Source organism: Trachurus trachurus, assembly GCF_905171665.1.
Source record: "Trachurus trachurus genome assembly, chromosome: 18".
In the NCBI taxonomy this organism is placed as follows: Eukaryota; Metazoa; Chordata; class Actinopteri; order Carangiformes; family Carangidae; genus Trachurus; species Trachurus trachurus.
Window position 1 is genome coordinate 8,528,826 of NC_139909.1, and position 26,097 is coordinate 8,554,922.

Sequence of the window (26,097 nt, forward strand, 5' to 3'; positions counted from 1 at the left end):
CCGCCATTTTTCGTCCATTTTCATCCATTTTCGTCAAACATTCGTCCGTCCACGCAGCTTCGTCAGGTTTCTCTTCGTGACCTTTTTGTCCTTTTTTTTTTTCCTTCTTTTTTCTTTTAAACGTTCTCCCAGAATGCAGCAGGTGTTTTTTTTTGTCCGACTGTCTCTTTCAGCCAATCAGGACGCGCGTGTTGTAACATTCATACCTGTCTGGTCGACTGTCGACTGTCTCTACTTCTTCTTTTTTCTTCGTTTGTTTGTCTTTTTTTTGTGTTTTTTTGTCTCTTCAATCCGTTTCCTTCTTCTTGTCGTCCAGGTCGAAGTCCAGCACCAGCAGTTTGGTTTCCTCCGTCCCGTTCCTGCTGCCGGCGGCGCACACCAGCCGAGTGTCGGACGCTCTGATTCGCCACACCACGCCGCCTGTGGAGAAGAAGAAGTCGTGTGATTGGTTAAAGCCCCACTGTGTAACTTATTTGGCTTTTAATTGAGGTAGACTCTGCATGATTTGTTCAGACTTTTTCAGATTTCTATTGTAGCCTTGCACTATTTTTATTGCAAGTCCCTCTGTCTTCTATTTTTCTATTGTATCTGTCGTATTTATTGTTTCTGGCTGTGATTATTAGCTATTACCTTCCATTAGGACCTAATGTATCCAGTCACGGCAGCTTAGTATTTATTGTATGTATTCATTGCTCTTTACACCTTTGTATATTGATGCTGTTTCTATTGATTGTATGTTGATATTTAATATTTGAATTCCTCACACCCAGACATGTGGGAAAGTGATTGGTTTGTGCCACACAGCCACTCCTATTTAAGATGGCTTCCTGTGGTGGCGCAAACATTTGCTTGAAAAAGGTCTAGCACCGAAACGTTGCAATACAATAAATTCTGCAAGTTGGCCATGTGTGCGGGAACTCTTCTTTTTCCTTTTAATTAGCAAAAATCAAATATTGTTTAATAAATACGTATTTCACTGAAGTCGATTCACACCCACATACTAATGAAAGCTTTCTGGTACCTTAGAATGAGTTGTTACAAGTCGTTACAAATACATAAGTGGGCGACGCACCGAACCGAGGCGGCCATGTTGCATCGCCATTTTTTTTTTACGCCGAGTGGCAGCGTGACCGTAGGTAACCACGGAAACTCAGCGGAGCTGTCGGCTCGGGGAGAAAGTTTTCCAGGTAGCGCCTGTTAAAACTGTCACCACTGTGTAGTGTGAGGAAGGACGGAGGCACTGATGTTGCATTCAGGTGCAGTCAGGCAGACGGCCGTCGGCAAACCAACCGGATGTCATTTTAATCGACGAGAGAAAGACGGTAAAACGTGGGTCAGGTAAACAATACCACATCACCACATAGACGCTTGTTTATCCTGTTACATGCAGCGTCTGTTGTCTGTCTGACATCTGCCCAATTTCACGTGAATGCAACATCAAGAATAATAATTCTACTATTTTGGTTATTTTGTTTTAATTTTGTTTTTTTTCTCTCATTAATTCATTTGTTATTTTATTTCGATAAGATACATTTAATTTTACTTATTTATTTTATGGTGAGGTTCTCGATAAACCCTCCTAGGGTTTCTAACCTCTCCAGCACTGTTTCATTGTAGTTTATCATATATTATCTATTGTATATTTTCTTTCTTCCATGTGATATACTCCTTGTTTGTAATATTTTAAAGTGCAAACAATAAACAAACAAGAATACGTTCTGATATACAACCGCACCGCTAGATGGGGGGAATTCCTACGTATTATACCTTTACGAACTCAAAGAGACTGAGGTTCTGGTGGTTTCTCTCTCTCTCTCTCTCTCTCTCTCTCTCTCTGCTCACCTGATCCCCGGCTCTGCAGCGCCACCACGTCCCTCAGCCAGGCGCCGGTCCGCAGGTCCCACAGTTTGACCGTCCCGTCGTCGGAGCTGGACAGAACCAGACCTCGGCAGAACTGCAGGCAGGTCACCGCCGACTGGTGCTTGTTCGGACCTGAGAAGAGAGAGAGAAAAAAAAATGGCGTCCATGTTTAGACACAGGAAGAGGATGAAGCAGATGGACTGGACTCAGAAGGACGAACGCTCTGTGGATTCACTCAGGGCGGGTTTCAGACAGATATGGCTCTGGTTCTGGAGTCTTTAACCATGGTGCAATAGGTGGAGCCAATGTGGAAGGACGTTACGCAAGTAAAGGAAGGAAGTAAAGGAAGTAAAGACAACAGTGGCAACAGTTTTGCCGTCTCTGTAATCCTTCTTCAGCTTTGTTCTTAAAGTTTATTAATTATTTGTCCAAAGAGGTTCATTATGTTTGTGTTCAAATACACTGCCCGTCCAAAAAAAAAAAGAAAAAAAAGTCACCACTTGGATTTACTACACTAAGCTAATAGGTAAGAGTTGGTTAATTATGGCATGGATGATTATGTTTCAGCTGGCAACAACTGATGCAGTCTCATTTCTTAAACAACCATGTTAGAAGACACGTCCTGTGGTCATGGAAAAGATGTTGATCTGTTTCAGAAGGGTTGAATTATTGGCATCAAGCAAAAACTGTCCAACGCATTATTAAAAACTGAAAGGAGAGTGGGGAACCATCGTCTTCAGGAAGAAACGTGGTCCAATGTGACCACAGAGTCCAAACCATTGAGGATCTTTGAAAATTTAATTCAACTTGGACGGAAATAAATGTTGTGATATTGCAGAAGAACGATGTCACAGCAAATGCCTGTTGTAATCAAAGCTAAAGGCGGTCCAACAAAATATTACAGTGTGTGACTGTTTTTTTTGGGATGGACAGTGTATTTAAACGTATATAAGAACTTATTTAAACGTATATAAGAACTTATTTAAACGTATATAAGAACTTATTTAAATGTATATAAGAACTTATGCTTAACTATTAATTATTTGGTCCGGTGTTTAGTTGGAGTGAGCTCAGCCTTGGCCGTCTCTTATGAATGACTTTACTTTATTATTTACTTAATTCATACAACTTGTTCTTTCTTGTTCTGTTCTGTTCTTGCTCTGTTGCTTGTCTTGAAATTCTGTCAAATATTTAGTTTCCTCCGCAGATTATTTTCCTCCATGTTGTCAGTCGCTGCCTTGATGGAGCAGCATCAACTCTGGTTCTTGTTCTCCTGAGGATGAACCCTGACAGACTTCATCTCTCCATCTTTAATACTTTTTCTTTTCTTTTCTTTTATTTCTTTATGAAACGTCTTCACATCTGTTTCATGTTCTGAACTTGTTTCTGTTTCTGCTTCTCGTTCCCCTGAGGATGAATCCAAACAGAAAACCTGCTGAGTTCAGCCTCTCCCTCTCTCTCCCTCTCTCTCTCTCTCTCTCTGTTATTTTTCACTGTGGGGTCGTTTCTCTCTCTCTTTCTCCTCCTTTTTTTTCTCTTCATCCTCCTGTTTTTTTCCACTTTCTATGATGAATCACCTTTATTTCCCGCTGCCTCTGTTCCCTCGTCTCCTCTGTCTCTATAAATAAAGTTTTCATCCCCACTCAACACATCCCTCCACGCTTTATCGCCCCCTCCCCCTTCTCTCCTTCATCTCCTCGCTCCCTTCCTCTGCTGTTTCCTTCATTCCTTCCTCCCTCGTCTTTCCCATGATGCACCTTTCTCTCTCCCTTTCATCCTCTCCCTCCCATCCTCTCTCTCTTTCTTTCTTTTATCCTGTCATTCTCTTTCTCTCCCTCTTTCTTTCTTTCATTCTCTCCCTCTCTTTCTCTCTCCCTCTGCCACTTTCTTTTTTCTTTTATCCTCTCTCTTTCGCTCCCCCTCCCTTTCTTTCACTCTCCTTTTGTCTCCCTCTTTCTTTTTTTTTCTTTCATTCTCTCCCCTCTCCCTCCTTCCATCTCTCTCTCTCTCTCTTTCTCTCCCTCTGTCCCTCTCTTTATTTCTTTCATCCTCTTCCTCTATTTTGCTCCCTCTCTCTCTCGTTCATCCTCTTCCTCTCTTTTCCTTTCATTCATTCTCTCCCTCTTTCTTTCATCCTCTCCCTCCGCCTCTTTCTTTCTTTTTCTTTCTCTCTTTCACCCTCTCCCTCTTTTGCTCCCTCCGCCTCTCTTTCTTTCATTCTCTCTCCCTCTGCCACTTTCTTTCTTTTATCCTCTCTCCCTTTCTTTCTCTCTACATCTCTCTCTCCCTTTCTTTTTCCTTCTTTCATTCTCTCCCCCTCACCCCTTCTATCTGTCTCTCTCTCTCTTTCTCTCCCTTTGTCCCTCTCTTTCTTTCTTTCTTTCATCTTTTCCGTCTCTCTCTCTCTCTGCCTCTTTCTTTCTTTCTTTCCTTCATCCTCTCACTCTTTCTTCCCCCCCCCCTCTCTCCATCTCTCTCTCACCTTGCAGCGTGTGCAGACACTGCCCCGTCCGGACGTCCCAGACTCGGACCGTGGAGTCGGCGTTCCCGGACACCAGGATGTTTTCCCGCAGCTCCATCCCGCTGGTCAGCGACTGGTGGCCGGTCAGCGTGTGGACGCAGCCGCCTGCAGAGACACGAGGACACGAGGGCGAACGGGCCAATCAGGACTCAGGGCTCATTTAAAGGCACAGTGCGTCGCGTTTTCAAAACAACAACATCAACAACAACATCAACTGACATCAGAGGTGTGACCTCACCGTACCTGTCTCCGCGTCCCAAACTCTGATCGACGTGTCCAACGAGCCGCTGACGACGAAGGCGCCGTCAAACTGTGAAGACGGAGAAACGACAAGAAAGTTTTATATGATATGACCTCCACAATAAAAGTCTGTTATAATAATCACACTTTTATTTTGAAGTTCTCCTATATAACTTTCACAATAAAAGCCTGTTATAATAATCACACTTTTAATTTGAAGCTCTTCCTTCACTGATCTTGGTGTGTGTGTGTGTGTGTGTGTGTGTGTGTGTGTGTGTGTGTGTGTACCTGTAGCGAGTACACCCTGTTGGTGTGTCCCTGCAGTGTGTGTAGACACGCCTCGGTCTCGGGGTCCCACACCTTCACCATGTAGTCGTAGCCGCCCGACACCACGCGGCGCCCGTCGTACTGCACGCAGCGCACCGCCGCCACGTGGCCCGTCAGCACGTGTTCACAGCGGCCGGTCGACACGTCCCACACACGCAGCGTCGTGTCCCGAGAGCCCGACACCACCCTGAGACACAGAGAGAGAGAGAGTTACATCACTGCAGCGTCGGCCAATCAGCTTCCTTCAACTCTGAGTGTGTGTGTGTGTGTGTGACCCAGTTTCATAATGTTGTTATTATTGTATGTATTTGCTATGTAAATGTGAGTCTGTATTTAGCATGTAAATGTGTGTTTACACTTCCTGTGTGTGTGTTTGTGTCTATGCACTGTGTAGATGTGTATGTGTGCGTTTGTCTTTGTAGATGTGTGTGTGTGTGTGTGTGTGTGTTTGGCCTACAGTTGTGTTTGTGTGTATGTGAGTGTGCCCACACTGTAGTTAAAGTGTAGTTTCTATTAATTGTGATTGTGTAGAGACAGTTGGTGTGTAGTTGTGTGTTTCAAGTGTGTGTGTTTGTATTTATTATTGTGTATTTGTTTTAGTGTGAATGTATAATGCATAGTCGGTGTGTAGTAGTGTGTGTATTTACTACATGTGTGCGTTTGTATCACACTTAGGAGTGTGTTTATGTGTATTAATTGTGTTACTGTGTGTGTGTGTGTGGACAATGAATCAACTCCAGTGTATTAAAGTTAATCTTGTTACCACGGTGACCAGCGGTGGGTATGTGCGTCATAAAGCGTAGCCTTCACAGTGTAGATAGAATGTATGAATCAGGTCTGTGGGTCTTCCTGGTAGTCATGGAGACAGAATGTAGCAAAGCAGCGGAGTGTTCCGGAACTCTGCATGTGTAAGAGAAGAGAATGGAATGGAGGAGAGAGGGGTGGAATGGAATGTTACCTGTTGCCGTGGAGATGCATGCAGCGCACGGTGGACGTGTGTCCGTACAGCGTGTGGACGCACTCGCCGCTCTCGGCGTCCCACACGCGCAGCGTCCGGTCCGTGGAGCCGCTGATCACCGTGGCGACCGCCATCTGACTGCACCACACGCCGCCGGTGTGGCCGGTCAACGTCCGCAGACACTGAGAGAGAGAGAGAGAGAGGTGGTCATTAACTGTTTAAAGGGACAGTACGTCACTTTTTTTTCATGTTTTAGTCTTTTTTTCTTTAAGTATTTATTAAAATTCTGGTGTAGGAGCCATGAATTGGGTTTTCTGTTAGTTAAAGGGATAGTTCAACATTTTGGCAAATTGGCCCATTGCCATAATCCCTATAGTCATAGCAGTAGGTTTGTTACCTTTAATTGTCAGTGCAAGCTATTTTTAGAACGGCGGAGCAGAGCCGTGAGCTGCTCAGAGCTACGCTACGGAGGCTCATGGGATTTCTTGGTTTCCCTCATCAAATACACAATCCAACAACTCCACAACGCTCTGGTGGACAAGTTGTGACCTGCACATTCACCACGCTATGAGATAATAACACAACGTTACCAGACAGAGTTGTTTTAGAGGTAAATACAGAGACTGTTGATGAAAAACTGTCCCTGAAGGAAACACACATCAGAGGTTTTGCATGAATTTACCTCTACAACAACTCTGTCTGGTAACGTTGTGTTATTATCTCATAGCGTGGTGAATGTGCAGGTCACAACTTGTCCACGACAGCGTTTTGGAGTTGTTGGATTGTGTATTTGATTAGTTTGATGAGGGAAACCAAGAAATCCCATGAGCCTCCATAGCGTAGCTCTGAGCAGCTCACGGCTCTGCTCCGCTGTTCTAAAAACAGCTTGCACCGACAATTAAAGGAAACAAACCTACTGCTGTGACTATAGGGATTATGGCAATGGGCCGATTTGCCAAAATGTTGAACTATCCCTTTAAGCTTAAGAGTTGTTTTGGTGTTGTTTATTTTGAATATGATTTAGTTTATGTGATCATTTCAGTAGCAGGTCACATCATTATGGGCGGGGTTTAGTACTTATGTTCACCTGTTGCTTTTCCTTTGTTTCAGAGAGAGAGAGAGAGAGGGGCTGAGCGTGGGTTGCCGTACTTTTTGTTGACCGCTATATTTTTTGCTCTTTTTCGTTGTTTTAGTTGATCACTGGGATTACTTTGCTTTAGTTTGTACACTTAATTATGAGTTAACCTATTTTGTGTTTGGTTAATAAACACTTTGATCTTTAGTTCTGAATCTCAGTGAGTTTCTTTTTGATAGTGCATCTGACAATCCGGCCCATGCTTAGCCTCTCAGCTAAGTCGCTACAGCTGGTATGATGACAGGGACTGCTCTCAAAGGAAGTCTCGTTGTATGGACGTGTAAAAACGACAATAAAAGCATCTATCTATGACGACCAATGAAAAGTGTGAAAGCAGCCTGATGATGTCACAGTGATGTCAGCAGCTCTGGCTCAGAGGATGGTGGTGGATCATGTAACAGCTGCATCTCTGAGCCCCGCTCCTCTCCTTTATTCATTTATTTATTAACATTTTTATTCTAATATTAATTAAAAAACTAATTTTGTCTGTAAACTGTATTGTTTCCATGTTACTATTGGATGTACAATGACATGGGCTGGGATGTAGCAGGGATCAGACTCAGCCTCTGTTGAGTTGTTGCTTGTCAAATTACTTCCAATAAATAAAGTTAATACAAATTAAAACAAAAATTCTACTTTATGCTGTAGTAGAAATACTATTGTTCATTTTGTGTTATGTTGGTTATTTTATTTCTACAAGTCTAAATTACTCATATACACTGTGAACATGAGTCACTACAGGTTTTAAATCCTGAGACTGATAAATAAATCCAGTCTTAATTAAACCTGAATTCAGTTAAAACCTCAGAAACATCCACAGCTCTCAGTCATCCAGTTCTTCTTCTGGGAAAAAGCTGTTTTCTCTACATCCAGTGTGTGTGTGTGTGTGTGTGTCTGCAGGTGTGTGTGTGTGTCTGCAGGTCTGTATGTGTGTTACTGCAAAAAGAAGTATGTGTGTCAATATTTGTTCCACTTTCACAGCTGCCCTTGAAGGACACACACACACACACACACACACACACACACACACACACACACACACACACACACACACACACACACTCACTCGAGAGAATACAGTTTCACCTTGGAAGGTGTTGTGTTGGGGGTTGCCGCGGCAACGGAGGAAAACTTTGCCTTGGCAACTGTTGTCCTGGAAGACACTGCAGCAGCTACCGCCGTTAATTAACGTGGCCGTGTGTGTGTGTGTGTGTGTGTGTGTGGTATAGTGTAGCAGCTGTATGTAGAGACAAGAGGAAACACACACACACACACACACACACCATCCCCGCAGGCTACAGATGAGGGTGTGTGTGTTTTTCTTTCTGCAGGGAGCAAGAAGACACACACACACACAGAGCAGGTGTGTCCGGTTCAAGAATGTTTCACCGAAACCAGCGTCTGAATCAACGAGAGCGTTTGTTCTTCTGATGACTCATGATGTCACTTCCTGTGGGCTCAGATGACCTCACACTCTGCGCTCGTTAAGTGGGCGGAGCCACTCGATACCGACGATCGTCCAATCACAGAGTTTCAAACTGCGTCACCTGACCCGTTAACTTCAGGTTAAACCACAAACTGGAAAACTGGATCAGTTCACTGAAGCTGCAACAACCTGATTTTAATTTCCTGCCGCTGCAAAGGCTCATGGGAATCAGGGATGAAACTGTTTGATTCCAACTCACAAGGTCCCGATTCGATTCGATTTCAGATTCAAATCGATATTGATTCATTTAGAGATATTTCAGGTTTGCTCGGTTATGAAAGAGATTTTCACAGAACTAAGAAAGACATACTGTAACTCTGTAACCTGGTGCATTGTCAAAAATATCAATGTTTACATAAAGAATTGGCCCAAAAGCAGTTACGTCAGTGTTTTTCAACCGTGGGGTCGCCTGAAATGTCTAGTAGTTGATCAAAATTACTGGTAAAGGTGCGTTCACACCGGACCTTTTATTTTTGTCGCTGTCGCTCGTATCGCTCGAGTAGCATTTTCGCTTTGATGACGTCATGCCCACTGCCATGTGTCTGTCTCTCCGAGCCCCAGCGATGTCGCTCAATCGCGCGTTTGCATTGACTTAACATTTAAACTCGTCGCTCGTTCGAAAAACAAAAGGTCCGGTGTGAACACAGCTTAAAAATATTTTTTTAACCAATTACAATTCCACACCCAATCTTAAACAACTGTATTCTATACTTTCACTTTCTCGAATATAAATTGAGTTCAAATATGCAATATCTGAGCTGGCGCATCTTGATTGACGGCACAAATTTTAGTGCAGTCACGAGATCGCGGAGTCGCCAGGAATTTGTGATGTCAAAATGGGGTCACGGGCCAAAAAAAAGGTCGGGAACCACTGAGTTAATTACGTTAATGCACGTTTATTTAAAGCAGATATCAGCTTCACGGCCGTTTCGGCTAATGCTGCGTTCAAGGCAGGCTTTTGAAACCGTAAGTTACAGCTTCAAGTCACAACTACGACTTGGTAGCGTTCCAGGTAACCCGTAGCTCGTGTTTTTACCATCCTGTTGTCTGTGAAAGTTCCCTATAACGGCCACTCGTAACTTCCGACCCGTGAACTCGTACCAGATCGAACTGGTATGACTTCACAGGAAGGAAAAACACAAAGTACGAGTTTCTTTGAACGCACCATGAGTTAGCAGCCCCCGCCCTTGTCAGGCATCAATTGGTCCTCGTGCTACGTCACCACATTCACGAGCATCCCTTGGCTGCACACACAGCCCTTCATGCCGTTCTCTCTCCTCATTGGATAACACTTGTATCCCACAAGGAAAATTTTCTCCTCGGGTTACAGCAGAGCAGAGTGACGGAGAGACTCGTGTTTAGGCTGAAATACTTCATGTAAGTGATTGCTGACGGAAAATAGGACTATTTAGGACTTATATTAACAAAAACATTCCACTGATATCTGCTTTAACATGACCCACTACAGAAGTAACCAGTGCAACTCCTTCAGGACAGTTGTGTAGAACTGAACAAAGGAGGAAACATGAATTTGTAAAGATTTAAAAGATCGATCGAAGGATTCTATGATTCGATATCAGATCTTTTCAATAAAAATCGATATGAATGGAAACCCAGCCCCCTTGGTGTTAATATAGAAAACTAGATGTCAGCATCAGGATGTCGTCTTTAAATGACAATTTGTCTATAAAACACGACAAAAAACTGTTGTGTGTGCTCATCAGCTGTGAAGTTCAGAAACATGAAATCAGTAAAATGCAAATTTATGCAGCAGAGTCTAATCAGAGAATCTACTTCACATGGACGAGCTGTGGTGGAGGTACGAAGCTCACACACACACACACAGAGGATATATTCAGTTATTTTTAATCCTGAATCCACTGTGTATGTGTGTGTGTGTGTGTGTGTGTGCATACTGGGCGTGCACGATACCACAATACACACAGTCTAAGTGAAGAGAGAGAGAGTCTTCAGACACTGAGAACCATCTCTTCACCTTCTGCACACACAGGATGTGGATTCAAACAGCTGCTCCAGGCTGAGTGTGTGTCTGTGTGTGTGTGTATATGTGTGTGTGTGTGTATGTGTGTGTGTGCAGTGTTTAAATCGACACACCCTGACTAACACAACTGGTCCGTCTGCCTCCGTCTCTCCTCCTCTCCCTCTCTCCTCTATTCAGACATTTGAGCCGAGCAGTTTTCTGTTAGATCTCACTGACCTACATAAACCTCCATTGTATTATCATTTTCTAATTAAGGTCACATATGAAGCTGCGTCACACACACACACACACACACACACACACACACACTGGACATGACACAGCGAGCCATTATGTGATGGTCGACAGCTCACATCAATTAATTTTCTCTCTTGACAGTGAAAATGAAAACGTCCCACTTTCAAACGATGTCATTAAACGTCTCAAAGAAACGATTCAAACCAAATATTTTGTGTTTTAGGTTAAAAAAAAAGACTAAAATTATCAATTATTTGTCAATATAGTTGCCAAAAGAATATAAAATCTTATCGATCTCCTAAAGGACGACGCGTCCTCACGAGTCGACACAACCTGCTTTTTAATTCTCACCAGCGTGTGGCCACAGCTGAGGCAGCAGAAAGTCCTGATCTACATAATCAATAAGTCTGACTCTGACACACACAGACACACACTCAACGTCCTGCACATTATGTTTAACATGTGTGTATTCTCTTTTTATATTTACTTGGAAACATTTCTTTTTCTGTTTGTGGTACAATTTCATTTTCAACTTTCAACTTTTTTCCCTTGACATATTTGATTTCCGTTTTTTTTATTTTTTACTTTTAACTTTATTCCTGTGACTTTAAGCGTTTCTTTTTCTGTTTACTCTGTTTTTTTCCCATTTATTTGTATATTTCTTCTCTTTACTTTGTTTCTTTTTCTGTTTACTCTGTTTTTTTCCCATTTATTTGTATATTTCTTCTCTTTACTTTGTTTCTTTTTCTGTTTATTCTATTTCTTTTTCCGTTTATTTGTATATTTCTTCTCTGTTTCTTTTTTAAGGTTTTTTGTATATTTCTTCTCTGTTTTCTCTATTTCTTTTCCCATTTATTTGTATATTTCTTCTGTTTTCTCTATTTCTTTTCCCATTTATTTGTATATTTCTTCTGTTTTCTCTGTTTCTTTTTCCGTTTATTTGTATATTTCTTCTCTTTACTTTGTTTCTCTTTCAGTTTATTTGTATATTTCTTCTCTTTACTTTGTTTCTTTTTCTGTTTATTCTGTTTCTTTTCCCGTTTATTTGTATATTTCTTCGGTTTTCTCTATTTCTTTTCCCATTTATTTGTATATTTCTTCTGTTTTCTCTGTTTCTTTTTCCGTTTATTTGTATATTTCTTCTCTTTACTTTGTTTCTCTTTCAGTTTATTTGTATATTTCTTCTCTTTACTTTGTTTCTTTTTCTGTTTATTCTGTTTCTTTTCCCGTTTATTTGTATATTTCTTCTGTTCACTTTGTTTCTTTTTCCGTTTATTTGTATATTTCTTCTGTTCACTTTGTTTCTTTTTCCGTTTATTTGTATATTTCTTCTGTTTTCTGTTTCTTTTCCCGTTTATTTGTATATTTCTTCTCTTTACTTTGTTTCTTTTTCCATTTATTTGTATATTTCTTCTTTTTACTTTGTTTCTTTTTCTGTTTATTTGTATATTTCTTCTCTGTTTAATTTGTTTCTTTTTCCATTTATTTGTATATTTCTTCTCTTTACTTTGTTTCTTTTTCCGTTTATTTGTATATTTCTTCTCTCCATTTACAGGTGTGAAATGATTCTGTGTTTCTTTTTCTGTTTTCCCTTTTTTTGTTATGTGTATATGTGTGTTTGACGATATGTAGTCCTGCTTGTGTGAGTTCTTGTGTGCGTGTGTTATTGTGTTTCACCGTGTTTCCACCTCTCTGACATGGTTTTAACTACACACACACACACACACACACACACACACACACACACACACACACACACACACACACACACACACACACACACACACACACACACACACACACACACACACACACACACACACACACACACACACACACACACACACACACACACACACACACACACACACACACACACACGCTGTCCTACCTTTCCTGTGATGGCCGACCAGACTTTGAGTGTGTTGTCGTCGGAGCCGCTGACGATGAGGTCGCCGCTGAACTGGAGGCAGGTGATCACGTGGTCGTCGTGACCTTTCAACACCTGCACGGACAAAAAAAGCTTTAACGACACTAAGTCCACGTTTACACATCAAACACACACACACACACACACACACTCTGCTCTGCTCGGTTCAGTCACTCTGTGTGTGTGTGTGTGTTCTGTCATGTACCATGGGCTCCCGTGTGTCCCCCTGCCTCCAGTTGTTCTCGATGCGGTGCTGTCGGATGTAGGCCGACTTCCACGGACTGACCGCCGCGCCCGGCCGCGCACACTTCCTACGGCGAGACGACGCACTCTCCGAGATACCTGGAGAGAGAGAGAGAGAGAGAGAGAGAGCTGCATCAATCCATCAAGAGAAAATGAACTTCATCCGTCACAAACATGGACACTTTTAAACGTAGGCTAAAAACCCATCTTTTTAATCTGTCTTTTATGCTATAGTCTCATAGTGATTTTATTCTATTTTACATCTTTATACTCTTTCTTATTGTTATCTTTCTCCTATTTCTATCCCGCATTTTATTCTATTCTATTTTATAAAATGTTATTGTTGTTAAAAGTTGTTATTTTATTTATCTATTTTCTATTGCTATATTTTATTTTTTGTTGTTTTTAATCTTCGTGCATTAGTCTCCATGCTTTTTCTTGTTTTACCTCCTATATATATATACTTTGAACGGCATCTATTTGCTTTGAAAGGTGCTATATAAATAAAATTTGATTGATTGATTGACACTAAACCAGCCTCCTATGAACATTTATAACTCACTATATTGTCGCTATAGTAACAACAGATCGGTGTCAGCCAATCAGAAGAGGGGAGAGGAGGAGACTCTGAGCTTCTGTTTTCTGACTGAGCCAATAAAAATAAGAGCAGATTTCAGAATAAAACACTCAGAGAAAAAAAACAATCGTGCAAAGTGTTCGATGGATGTTTAGGTCCAGGTGGTGGTGAGGGGGCGGGGCTTTGTTGTGACATCACAAAGTGACAGGGAGTCCTGACGGCTGGTTTTTTAAGGCTCAGTTTCTGAATACAGGCTGTGTGCATTTCTCTGTGGACTGATGCTTTGATACTTTCACAGTATTAATATAGAACCTAGAGCTGCTTTATAATCACACTACACATGGACATCTACCTTTATACTGTATGGAGCTTTAACACAAACATCTACCTTTATACTGTATAGAGCTTTAACACAAACATCTACCTTTATACTGTATGGAGCTTTAACACAAACATCTACCTTTATACTGTATAGAGCTTTAACACAAACATCTACCTTTATACTGTATGGAGCTTTAACACAGACATACTGTACCTTTATACTGTATGGAGCTTTAATACAAACATCTACCTTTATACTGTATGGAGCTTTAATACAAACATCTACCTTTATACCGTATGGAGCTTTAACACAAACATCTACCTTTATACTGTATGGAGCTTTAACACAAACATCTACCTTTATACTGTATGGAGCTTTAACACAAACATCTACCTTTATACTGTATGGAGCTTTAACACAAACATCTACCTTTATACTGTATGGAGCTTTAATACAAACATCTACCTTTATACTGTATTGAGCTTTAATACAAACATCTACCTTTATACTGTATGGAGCTTTAACACAAACATCTACCTTTATACTGTATGGAGCTTTAATACAAACATCTACCTTTATTTTGAAGGAGCTTTAACACAAACATCTACCTTTATACTGTATGGAGCTTTAACACAAACATCTACCTTTATACCGTATGGAGCTTTAACACAATCATCTACCTTTATTCTGAAGGAGCTTTAACACAAACATCTACCTTTATTCTGAAGGAGCTTTAACACAAACATCTACCTTTATTCTGAAGGAGCTTTAACACAAACATCTACCTTTATTCTGAAGGAGCTTTAACACAAACATCTACCTTTATTCTGAAGGAGCTTTAATTCAAACATCTACCTTTATTTTGAAGGAGCTTTAACACAAACATCTACCTTTATTCTGAAGGAGCTTTAACACAAACATCTACCTTTATTTTGAAGGAGCTTTAACACAAACATATACCTTTATACTGTATGGAGCTTTAACACAAACATCTACCTTTATTCTGAAGGAGCTTTAACACAAACATCTACCTTTATTTTGAAGGAGCTTTAACACAAACATCTACCTACTTGACTTTTAACTATAAAACACAACTTAATTCTCAAATCATAATGAATTTTTCTCTGTTTCTGAAAATATTGCAACACTTTTTGTGGATTTTTTTCACTCAATTATTGAAATATTACACATTTCACTGTATGAATGAAGCTTTAACTTGACATATACACGACGTAGAAGTACTAGTGGGTGTGACTCAACTCGGTTTACTTTGATCACCACGTAAACGTAAACCCAGCAGCAGCAGCAGCAGCAGCAGCAGCACACCTGACAGGACTTGAAGCTGCATTAGTATGTAACCTGGCTGGCGCTGTGCTGGTGTTTCTACTAGCAGCATTTACATTCTCGGAGAGTAGCGAGCGAGCGCCGGCCGGCCCGTTCCCACCGGTACAACACCCCTAACAGAGTGTTAGTGCAAAATATAAATTAGCCTTAGTATTTATTTATGAAGCCGGTGAGGTGCAGTTAACGCCGGCTTCATTAGTATGGCTGCGGTGTGGCGCTAACGTGAGGTAGCCTCATTGGTATGGCTGCTGAGCGCTGGCAGTGAATCTCGTCGGCTGATTGGCACAAAGCCCGGAGCGAAGCACACACACACACACACACACACACAGAGAGAGAGAGAGAGAGCCTCTGCATTGCGCTGAATGAAGGAGGAGTGACTGGCTGTGTGTGTGTGGCTGTATTTGCATGTCACACTCAGGTTAGAAAGCTCTATACATCCAGTAAAAAGCTCCTGTCTCTATTTGAATCCTGGTTTTCATACATAGACACACCTGCAGCAGCCGGCGTTTGTCCTCTCTCCCTCCCTCCTTCCCTCCCTCTTTCCTTCCCTCCCTCTCTCGCTACCGCACCTCCACCTCCTACAGCTGCAGCTCAACATGCAACCGTTCCTTCCTCTCTTTTCATTTCCAAGGTTTCTCTTTTTTACGAGAAGTTTCATCAAGCCAAAAACACACCGCAAGAGAACCGGATGAGGAGGAGGAGGAGGAAAATATCAGCCTCGAGTCGCCACAATTAAAAGAAAAACTGCATTTCTGACAAATATTTTACGACAAATTCCACCGAAAAACCGACAATAAACCAAACCAATTTATCTCATTCCTCTGAGCCGAGGAGCTCCACTGTTTTCCAAACACCATTAAAAACACATCAGTGAGCCACACACACGATCCTTCATTATCGTGAACACACGCTGCTGTAGTTTATTTAAACTCCCAAAAAAGTCCCACGACGAGCAACAAATGCTCTCTCCAGCCCCCAACTGTGTGTACTCATCATCTGCTGCTGAGAATACACCTCAAACTATTTATTCTACGTCATTATTTTACATCTAAATTCCTACAGCAGAGCCACACCCAACACAGAAATGAAGAAATCTGTAAATCTTCCCATAAAGAAGATCGAATTTTCTTTTTCCCCTTGAAAATGTATCTACCCCTAACTTCCATGAAGGACAGAATGTTTTTAAACCCTATGAATAGTCATTTAGTCAAGGTATTTGGTATTTAACGCATCGATATTAGTTTGTATTTTATGTTTATATATATAAAGAATGTAAACTTTTCCTCAGGCGACTAAATCCACCAAATTCCCAGAGATGATATCGAGGACACGACCTTGGTGCTGAAATAATAAACAAGAGGGAAGTGGCACTGCACAGTAAATGGAACAAAAATCTCTCATCGTTATTCATATCTTCAATCTTCTTTATAAATTGATGTTGAATGCTTATCTTAACAAATAAATGTTGAATGTTTATCTTGAATTTTCACACAATATTGATTTTCTCTCTTTTTAATTGTTTTATGTTGTTTTTTTTCATTCTGTAAATTCAATTTATGTTGAATGTTTGCTTTTTGGAGGACCACTTGACAAGCCCTTAGTTTTTTTTTTGGGTTTCTCCGGCACATTTGCTTTATCTACTGTATACTTTGTATGTTTTTTGTTGTTGTTCCACTTTTTAATATGCTGTTTTATACACTGCTCAAAAACATAAAGGGAACACTTAAACAACACATTGTAACTCCAAGTATATCACACCCGTGTGAAATCAACCTGGGATGATAATTTTGATTTACATTGATCATTTTTATGTTATTTTGTTCTCAACACACTCTACTATTATATATATTGAATGACGATTTTAAACTGCAATATTTCATTAATTGAGCTCTAAGATGTGTTGTTTAAGTGTTCCCTTTATTTTTTGAGCAGTGTAAATCTTTTATGTGCTAATAAATACAATACAATACAATCAGATCAATCAATTCAAAGCCCAACACAAAACAAAAAAGCACAGAGTTAAGACAGAAAACAGCAGCAACAAAAGACACAACAGTGAAACCAGCATTGTGTGTGTTTTGGTATGTGCAGAGTGTTTGTGTTTGTGTTGTTGTTTACCTTCCTCGCGGCACTTCTCCCTCCACAGCAGGTTGTCCTCGGCCAGGATCCTCCAGTAGCGGCAGGTCTGGGCCGCCTGCAGCAGGTCTCTGGGAGCCAGGAAGGTCAGCACGTACAGGGCCAACTGCAAACACACACACACACACACACACAGAGTCCACGTGTTGGTTACATCCTCACCCCGGATCGGTTTGTTTCCTTGTGTCCAAAATTACAAAATATAACAAAATATAACACCAAATAAACATCAGACAATAATAAACACATCTCCAGACCAACAGCAACTGGTATTCTTCAAATAAAACATGCGTTGGGTCGGACAAAATATTGTCTGCCAGGGACAGCATTCGTCTAGTACGGTAGTTCCCAAACTTTTTCACATCAAGGACCCCTAAATTGACACAAAGTAGACCATGGACCCCCATTGGACAAAATTTTGAAGCAAACACCAGAAATACACAAATATTTGTTCTGAGACCGAAGAACATTACTTTGTTAGTCCAATGTACGTTCAAATTAGGGTCAATGGTGTGAATTTGGGGAAATATTGTAGAGAAATTGGTTCAATTTCTCCAAAAACATTTAAACATTTCTAGAAAAAAGTGGTAAAAATTCTCCCAAAAAAAAAGGAAAAAAAAAAAAAAATCCAAAAAACAGTGGTAATATTTCAAAAAAGAAAAAGAAATAAACACTTAAGAATTTTCTAGAAAAAAGTGGTAAAATTCCTTGAAAAAAAAAGTTTTTAAAAAATTCTAGGAAAAGTGGAAAAAAACAGAAGATTCTCAAAAAAAAGTTTTAAAATTCTAGAAAAAAAAGTGAAACAATTTCAAGAAAAAGTTGAGGACCCCCTCAACTTTTAATTTTTTTTTTTCCATTCTAGGGAAAGTGGTAAATGTCTAAAAAAAAAATAATAAATTAGACAATTCTAGAAAAAAAGTGGTAAAATTCCTCAAAAAAAGTTTAAAAAAAATACTAGGTAAAGTGGAAAAAAAAGAAGATCCTCCAAAAAAAAAAAAGGTTAAAAGTTGACGACACCCTCAACTTTTAATTTTTATATTTCCATTCTAGGGAAAGTGGTAAAATGTCAAAAAAAAAAAAAAAAAAAGATTCTCATAAAACAAAACAAAAAAAAAAGTTTAATTCTAGAAAAATAGTGATAAAATTTCAAGAAAGAAGTTGAGGACCCCCTTGAACCCTCTCAAGGACCCCTGGGGGTCCCCGGACCCCACTTTGAGAACCCTTGGTCTCGTTTATGCAGCTCTAAAGGTGTTTAGTGTGTGAACCTCTTTACCTCTTTGGGCAGCAGGGAGATGAAGTCTCTCTGGAACTGCGGCTCGATCACCTGCATCATGTGCTTCACCTGGTTGGTCTCACACCGGTCGATCAGCTCGTCCAGGGCCAGCAGCCGCTCGGGGCCGCTCCACGCCTGGAGGAGGAGGAGGGAAGAGGTGATTAGATCTGTGTGTTTATATACACAAGGATAAGATATATCTAATCATTCTGTTTTCCATTTACTTTTAACTATTTATTCTCATGTTTTCCCCTTTACTTCCCTGTGACTTAAAGGACTTCTGTTTCCATTTATACTTCCATTATACTGCCATTTCTCTAGTAATAACTATTTTGTTTAATTTCTTTTTCCATTTACTTCTAAGCATTTGTTTTTCCATTTAATTTCTAGAAGTTTCTTTTACAATTTGACATTTAACATTTCTTTTTCCATTAATTTTTACGTTTCCGTTTCCATTTACTTTTAATCAGAAACATAAAACTGTGAATGTTGTTTTTTTCCCCCTTTACTCAGTTTCTTTTTCCATTTATTTTTTAATTTCTTCTCTCTAACAATAGGTGTAACCCTAACCTTTTTTATGTCAGATTTCAAGTGTTTCTTTCCCCCCATTTACTTTTAAACATTCCTCTTTCCATGTATCTGTTCTTGTTCTTCTGTGCACATGTGTTTGCCAGGACATAGTGAGAGTTTCTTTGAGAGCGTGTGTGTTCGTTCTTGAGTTTGAAAGTGTTTCCGCCTCTCTGAAATCGTTTCAACTTGTTCCCCCAGCCAGAAAAGAGAGACTTATGTTTTTCATTTGAATGTGCATGTGCATGTGTGTGTGTGTGTGTGTCTGTGTTTGTATGTTTTTTTTATTAGTTACATAAGAGCGGCCTACAGGCGTGTTTCTTCTGCCGCTCTGTGTTGTCGTGCACCCAGCGGAAGATGCTCACACACTCACTTTATACCAAAATGCAGAACATCAAGGGGAAAGCGGGTGCATTTTATGGCGCTGCAGGACGGGAGAGTCTGTTAAAGGGATAGTTCACCCAAAATTGAGTGAAATTTCACTCATTATCTACTCCCCCTCATGTGGACTAAGGGCTGGGAGAAGTTTCAGAGTCCTCCGTGGCTTCTCTGAGTTACAGGGGGTCTCGGCGTAGCAGTGCATGTCCATATGACGGTTGCAAATGGATACCAACTGTCTTCGTAACAAAAAGACACACCAAAAAACATCCAAATACCTCCATGATGAACCAGGAAGACGAGCTTCCGCTACAAAACAAGCTTGAAATATAGACTTATTACATTTTTTTCGGGACAATTTCGCATTTCGGGGCTTCAATACAAGACGGACATTACATACGAGCAGCATGGAGGTATTTGGATGTTTTTTGGTGTGTCTTTTTGTTACGAAGACAGTTGGTATCCATTTGCAACCGTTATATGGACATGCACTGCTACGCCGAGACCCCCTGTAACTCAGAGAAGCCACGGAGGACTCTGAAACTTCTCCCAGCCCTTAGTCCACATGAGGGGGAGGAGATAATGAGTGCAATTTAAATTTTGGGTGAACTATCCCTTTAACAAGGAGTGAAAGATGTGGATTCACTAAATGTGCAACCAGTGTCTCTTATTATGTTGGAAAATACAAAAATTTTATTGAATTTAATTAAAACTACAATGTATAAAACCATAAATCATCCTATTGGCTCCTGTCTTGTAAATGTTGTAGTGGAACAGAAGCAGCTTTAGATGTGGTACTGTGTGTGTGTCCGTGTGTGTGTGTGTGTGTGTGTGTGTGTGTGTGTGTGTGTGTGTGTGTGTGTGTGTGTGTGTGTGTGTGTGCTGACCTGGAACGTGTGAAGCCAGTCCTGAAGGCCGTTGGGCGGCGGACCCGAGGTGACCCGCCGCCTCTGAGCCGAGTGCCCGTTGGCCAATCGCAGGTCGCCGAATGTGGTGGGAGTGGCCGGAACCAGACTGGCGGGACTGCAGAGAGGAGCACGACGGGGCGTTAAAATACCCACAATGCAACGTGACTGTTTTTGGTGGTTGATACTGGGGCTGCACGATACATCGTCTGAGCAACGCCATCTTTTTTTTTTAGAACATGTCAACTTTGTTATTATTTCTTGGCCTGAACCCGGCCAGGAGAAAAAGGAAGCCAGAGACCCGATACGAGTCATTTGTTTATATTTAGCCAGTGATGGGAATAAAGGCCTTATGTAATAAAGGTGTTACTAAACTGTTACTTTAGCGAGTAAGCAAAAAAGTTACTGTTTCCCCTGTTATAACACAGTTACTTATAATAAAATGCACCATTACTTAACTCAAGAAGTCGGTGCAAGTTTCCCTCATCAAACTCATCAAATACACAATCCAACAACTCCACAACGCTCTGGTGGACAAGTTGTGACCTGCACATTCACCACGCTATGAGATAATAACACAACGTTATGAGACAGAGTTGTTTTAGAGGGAAATTCACGCAAAACCACTGATGCATGTTGCCTTCAGGGACAGTTTTTCATCAAGCAGTCTCTGTATTTCCCTCTAAAACAACTCTGTCTGGTAACGTTGTGTTATTATCTCATAGCGTGGTGAATGTGCAGGTCACAACTTGTCCACCAGAGCGTTGTGGAGTTGTTGGATTGTGTATTTGATGAGTTTGATGAGGGAAACCAAGAAATCCCATTAGCCTCCGTAGCGTAGCTCTGAGCAGCTCACGGCTCTGCTCCACCGTTCTAAAAACAGCTTGCACCGACAATTAAAGGTAACAAACCTACTGTTAAGACTATAGGGATTATGGCAATGGGCCAAATTGCCAAAATGTTGAACTATCCCTTTAATATCACAACATAAATATATATTACATGTTAGTTTTTCCCAACATCGTGCAGCCCTATTTAATACTTATGCAGAGGGTGAACTGTGTGTGTGTGTGTGTGTGTTACCTGAGGTAGCCGTTGCCTTTGCAGTGTTTCTTCCCCGAGGGGAACGGCCGGCCGTCTGGACCATGATCCAACTTCCTCTTCATCTGAAGGTCGAGAGACAAAGACACACACACACACACACAGACACACACACACACACAAACACACAAACACACAGAGAGAGAGAGAGAGAGAGAGAGAGGGATGGTGAGGCCTTTGCAATCGCATGGTGACTCACTCTACAGGTCCGTCACGCATCTCGTCGTCGTTGTCGTGCATGGACGAGTTCATTTGTGTCACCTGAAGTGAGTCGGTGCCTTTGTGTTTGTGTTGCTGTTTGTTTTTGCTGCTCGTCGGTTTCCTCATGTTTTAATGAATGAGTTGTTTGTTTATACAGGACGACGTGGCCTCGGCCTCCGTGACTCACTTCAACACGTCGCTCGCAATCTCTTTCATCACGTCACAAGACAAAGATCAACTCCACCGTCGCTGCTGCTGCTGCGAAGATGAAGCTGTAATTCTAACGTTTCATAAACATCCAGATCTATAAAACTCTATAAAACCTTTTAGTTTAAGTCGTTTTTTTTTCTACTTCCTGGTGTTGATCTCCGTTAACTCCTCTGTCCAGCTGCCGTTACAGACCAGACTCTACAATATGTGTTTGTAAAAGGCTGCGAAACAACAAAACCATTATATAATTTATTATTATTAAACAATATCAGAGACAGACTTGGAGATACTTCATTGATCCCAATGGAAATTCAAGTATCCAGTAGTGCAGATGAACATATAATATAATATAATATAAATATAAAGGTAGGGTCAGACTGGTGTGGGGTTTTTGGGACCGATATCGATATTAGGGAGTAAAAACTGATGAATCGTCTAATACTTCACCTTCTGTTTACATTAACACACGTTTTTTTTGCAACAATCCCTCAAATAAGATTCAAACATGTGATAAATCTGTACTGGAGACTCAACACTTCACTGTTTAACAATAAATAACTTTGATTATTGAACACGTCCTCTGTGTGCAGCTCTGCAGTAAACTCTGAATCAAAAGAAAAAAGGTGAAAATCCACAAATGAGTAACTGAGCAAATCTATAGAAACAAAGTGAATGAATGACTTGACTTGACTTGACCAATGACAGGATGCCATTTCTACATTTTCATTACACTTGATCACAACCACTGGAGTTCTAAAATGAAACCGGGAGAAGCTGTGTTTCGTCATATTATGTTGCAATAGCCTACGATGAAAATAGGAAATCATGATGAACTCAAGCATGTTAATACATCTGCGTTGAACAACTTGGTCCAATTTATGCTTCAGGTTACCTCATGTATTCTTCTATAATCATGTAAAAAACTATATTATTCCTCTTTATCATGTTAACACATTTACATTGTACTACTAATATACATTTCTACAATCATGTTTAGGATGAATGATCTTATATGTCCTTTTCGGTAACACTTTATTTGATTTTATCAACACTCATTAATCACATAAGGCTTTATAACAATAAGCATAACACATCATAGAGCATTTTATAATGGCTTATAAGGTCAAGTATTATAATAAGAGTTATAATGCTCTATAATGTGTTATGCTTATTGTAATAAAGTCTAGAGTGTTAATAATGATAGTTATACACATTTATAAGACAATTATAATGCATTATAACTATATTTATAATGCATTATAAATGTGGGCATTGTCAGTGAGTTACTAACAACTATAGCGTATTATAATACCTGACCTTATAAGTCAAGATAAAATGCTTTAAAGTGTGTTATGATTACTGTTATAAAGCATTATGATCATTTCTGAGTGTTTATAACTATAGTTATACAATGCTATAACTGCATTATACCTCATAAGTATGGTTATAATGAGTTATAGAGGATAGGCGTCAAGTAAAGTGTTACCTAATTGGTTGTATAAATGCTGTAATGATATAATTGTTGCAATAATTGTTTGATTTAATGTGAACCAGGAAGAATAATAGTCTTTATCTCTATGGAGACTAATGGGGATCTAAAGGACAATAAACTATAAACAATACATCAGACAAGACGGTTTGTCGTTTTTGTAGTTTTTAAAAATAGGTTCTTATCAGCCACCGTGAGTCTCCGATCAGCTGATTGATCGGTCGCGCCCTCGTCGTCTCGGTTTCATGACAGAGAGAAGAGAGGTTTGACTTCTCATTCCTCACATCAATGAGATTCTTTTCTTAGTATTTCCTGAACCTGGAAGTTTGTTTCAGCTTCACCTCGTCTCTCTGATCCGATCTGAACGTCAGATGTTTGTGGTTTTCTGAAATGTTACAACAGTTGTTTCATGAGGAGATGCAGATAAACTAAACTGTGTGAGTATTGTAACGGAGACGACGCTGGAAACTCCTACGCTGTGAGGGATCCACAAACACATCGACCCAGAGTCTGAATCAGCTCCTCTCTCCCTCTCTCCCTGTCTCCCTCTGCGACTCGCCCTCAGTGAATGAACGCAGGAATGCAGAAAATCGGAGGAATGTCGCCGGTGCAGCACGGGTCTAAAATAGAGCAGCACACGCTAACGGGGCTGCACACACACGCACACACACACACACACACACACACACACACACACTGGAGGCTCTGTGTGTGTGTGTATGTGTGTTGTGTCCTTCTTCCTCTTATCAGTCCAATGCACAGTTGTACTTGTGTGGAATCAAACCTACGATCACACATGGCTCGTCTCTCTGACCTAAACTCATAATCTGCTTTTCATTTTCTGACTTTTCCTTTTTTTTCATGTGTGTGTGTGTGTGTGTGTGTGGCTTTAATACCAGCTGTGGCGTCCGTCTGTGTGGATTTCATTAAACCCAAAAGAAAAAAAAAAAAGAAAAAAACTTGACTTGGGGGTGAAGAACAAAATAAAATGTGTTTACTGTTAAATCCAGACCTGTGAGTTGGAAACACATGTGTAGTTCACTTCACATTATTCCTGCATTAAGACGGATTCATTCATACACATTATTATAGTGTTTCATGCTGCTTTAAAATGTGTATTTCTTTCTTTTTTTTTTTTTTTACAGTGCAGAGAAGCAAAAAGCATCAATTTATTGGTGTTGTGTTCTCTGTGTCATTTCAAAGCAGGAAATGTCGTTTTCTCAGGTTTCATTCATCTGGTTTGAAGCTTCAAACTCTATAAACTGAGGCTTTTTATCTCGTTTTACATCTTTAGTTGTGTTATTAAAGCACATGGAGCCTGAGCAGCACCGGCCCACTGACTGGACATTTGCATTTTCATGTTGCAGAGAAGCAGAGGAGCAGAGGAGCTGTCACGTCTCATCATGGGTTTGGATATGAAGAGGCTATGGAATCTATGATCTGATCACAGTTATTGATCCAGAACTTTTATTCCCAACAAGATTTCAACAGATTTTTTTTACAGTTTGCAGCACTTTTTTCCCCCAAAAAACTGATTTTTCTTGATTTTTTGAGGCTCAAAGTGCAGCAGACAGACACCTTCCACAGAGCCAATAACCAATAATCAAAGACACACACACACACACACACACAGACAGGAGAAGGTAAAGAGAGAGGGATGAGTAGCCTCTCTCTCTCCTGGTTCCGCAGTGGTCCATCACATACACACAGACACACACACACGAATCCGCACACACACACACACACACACGCTCTCCGCTGTCAGAGGAGAAACGCCTCGTCATCCCCGCGACAACCTTCAATTCCTGCACGAACAGCTCAGCTCTCTGTGTCCTGACGCCGGGGAACACGCGTGTCAACCACTACCAAGACTCTCAACCAATCAATCAAACCAGTTTCCGATAATCAATAGCTAATAGCCTACTAGTCTACTCACTTTGTAGAAGATGAGCTTCAAGGTGCCGTAGAAACCCATGGCTGCGCCCCGGTCGGTGAAACCCTCCCGCAGACCCGAGGAGCGTGAGAACAGGAATAAAAAAATGAAATAAAATAAAATAAAACGGGTTGAGGTGAAAACGTTAAATCCACACGTCCATCGATCCGCGACGTCAACAATCCATCCGGTCAATCAATCAATCAATCGGTTACAATCGATAGAGAAGAAGAAGTGTTGTTAATGGATATGATCAGCAGCTACGGGTGGGTTGAGTCCGTGCAGGCAGGGCGCGTGCTGCTGCTGCTGCTGCTGCTCCACTGGAGGAAACTGACTGACTCTCTCTCTCTCTCTCTGACTCTCTCTCTATGTCGCTCGACCTCCAACAGGAACACGCAGGGACATGTCTCTGTCCGCCGCGCGAGGGAGAGAGAGGGGTGGAGCCGCGCGGAGGTGTGTGTGTGTGTGTGTGTGTGTGTGTGTGTGTGTGTGTGTGTGTGTGTGTGTGTGTGTGTGTGTGTGTGTGTGTGTGTGTGTGTGCGTGCGTGCGGACAGACAGAGCAAAGCAGCACGTTCCGATGATTAAAGTTAACAGGAGAATGTTGCGTGTGTCTCATGTTGTGACGTCGCGGTTCTAGAACGGACACACGACACGACGTCGCTCATTGGTCAGCAGCTCGATACACTGTAGCTAACGTTCACATGAACATGAACGTTCCACT

At 40.9% G+C, this 26,097-nt stretch overlaps 1 protein-coding gene across 1 annotated transcript; it reads right to left on the reverse strand.

Annotated features, from left to right (window-relative positions):
• On the reverse strand, window positions 1-25,659 carry LOC311002114 (F-box/WD repeat-containing protein 7-like). The gene is made up of 13 exons (XM_083993355.1): window positions 25,379-25,659; window positions 21,525-21,607; window positions 20,424-20,559; window positions 18,592-18,726; window positions 17,301-17,424; window positions 12,902-13,038; window positions 12,658-12,771; window positions 5,907-6,088; window positions 4,910-5,135; window positions 4,625-4,691; window positions 4,343-4,486; window positions 1,843-1,992; window positions 1-420 (listed from the first exon to the last, which is right to left on the reverse strand). Exons 1-13 carry the CDS (start codon window positions 25,415-25,417, stop codon window positions 287-289), a joined length of 1,671 nt encoding a protein of 556 aa, XP_083849481.1. The 5' UTR covers window positions 25,418-25,659; the 3' UTR covers window positions 1-286.
• Window positions 25,660-26,097: the final 438 nt, after the last annotated feature.

Excerpts from the sequence above, each read along its gene's own strand:
- LOC311002114 (XM_083993355.1), bottom strand. The coding sequence starts at position 25,417 with ATGGGTTTCTACGGCACCTTGAAGCTCATCTTCTACAAA. Across the intron at positions 12,772-12,901 it reads GGGACACACGGGAGCCCATG|GTGTTGAAAGGTCACGACGA; the intron begins GTACATGACAGA and ends TTGTCCGTGCAG. Across the intron at positions 6,089-12,657 it reads GGTCGGCCATCACAGGAAAG|TGTCTGCGGACGTTGACCGG; the intron begins GTAGGACAGCGT and ends TCTCTCTCTCAG.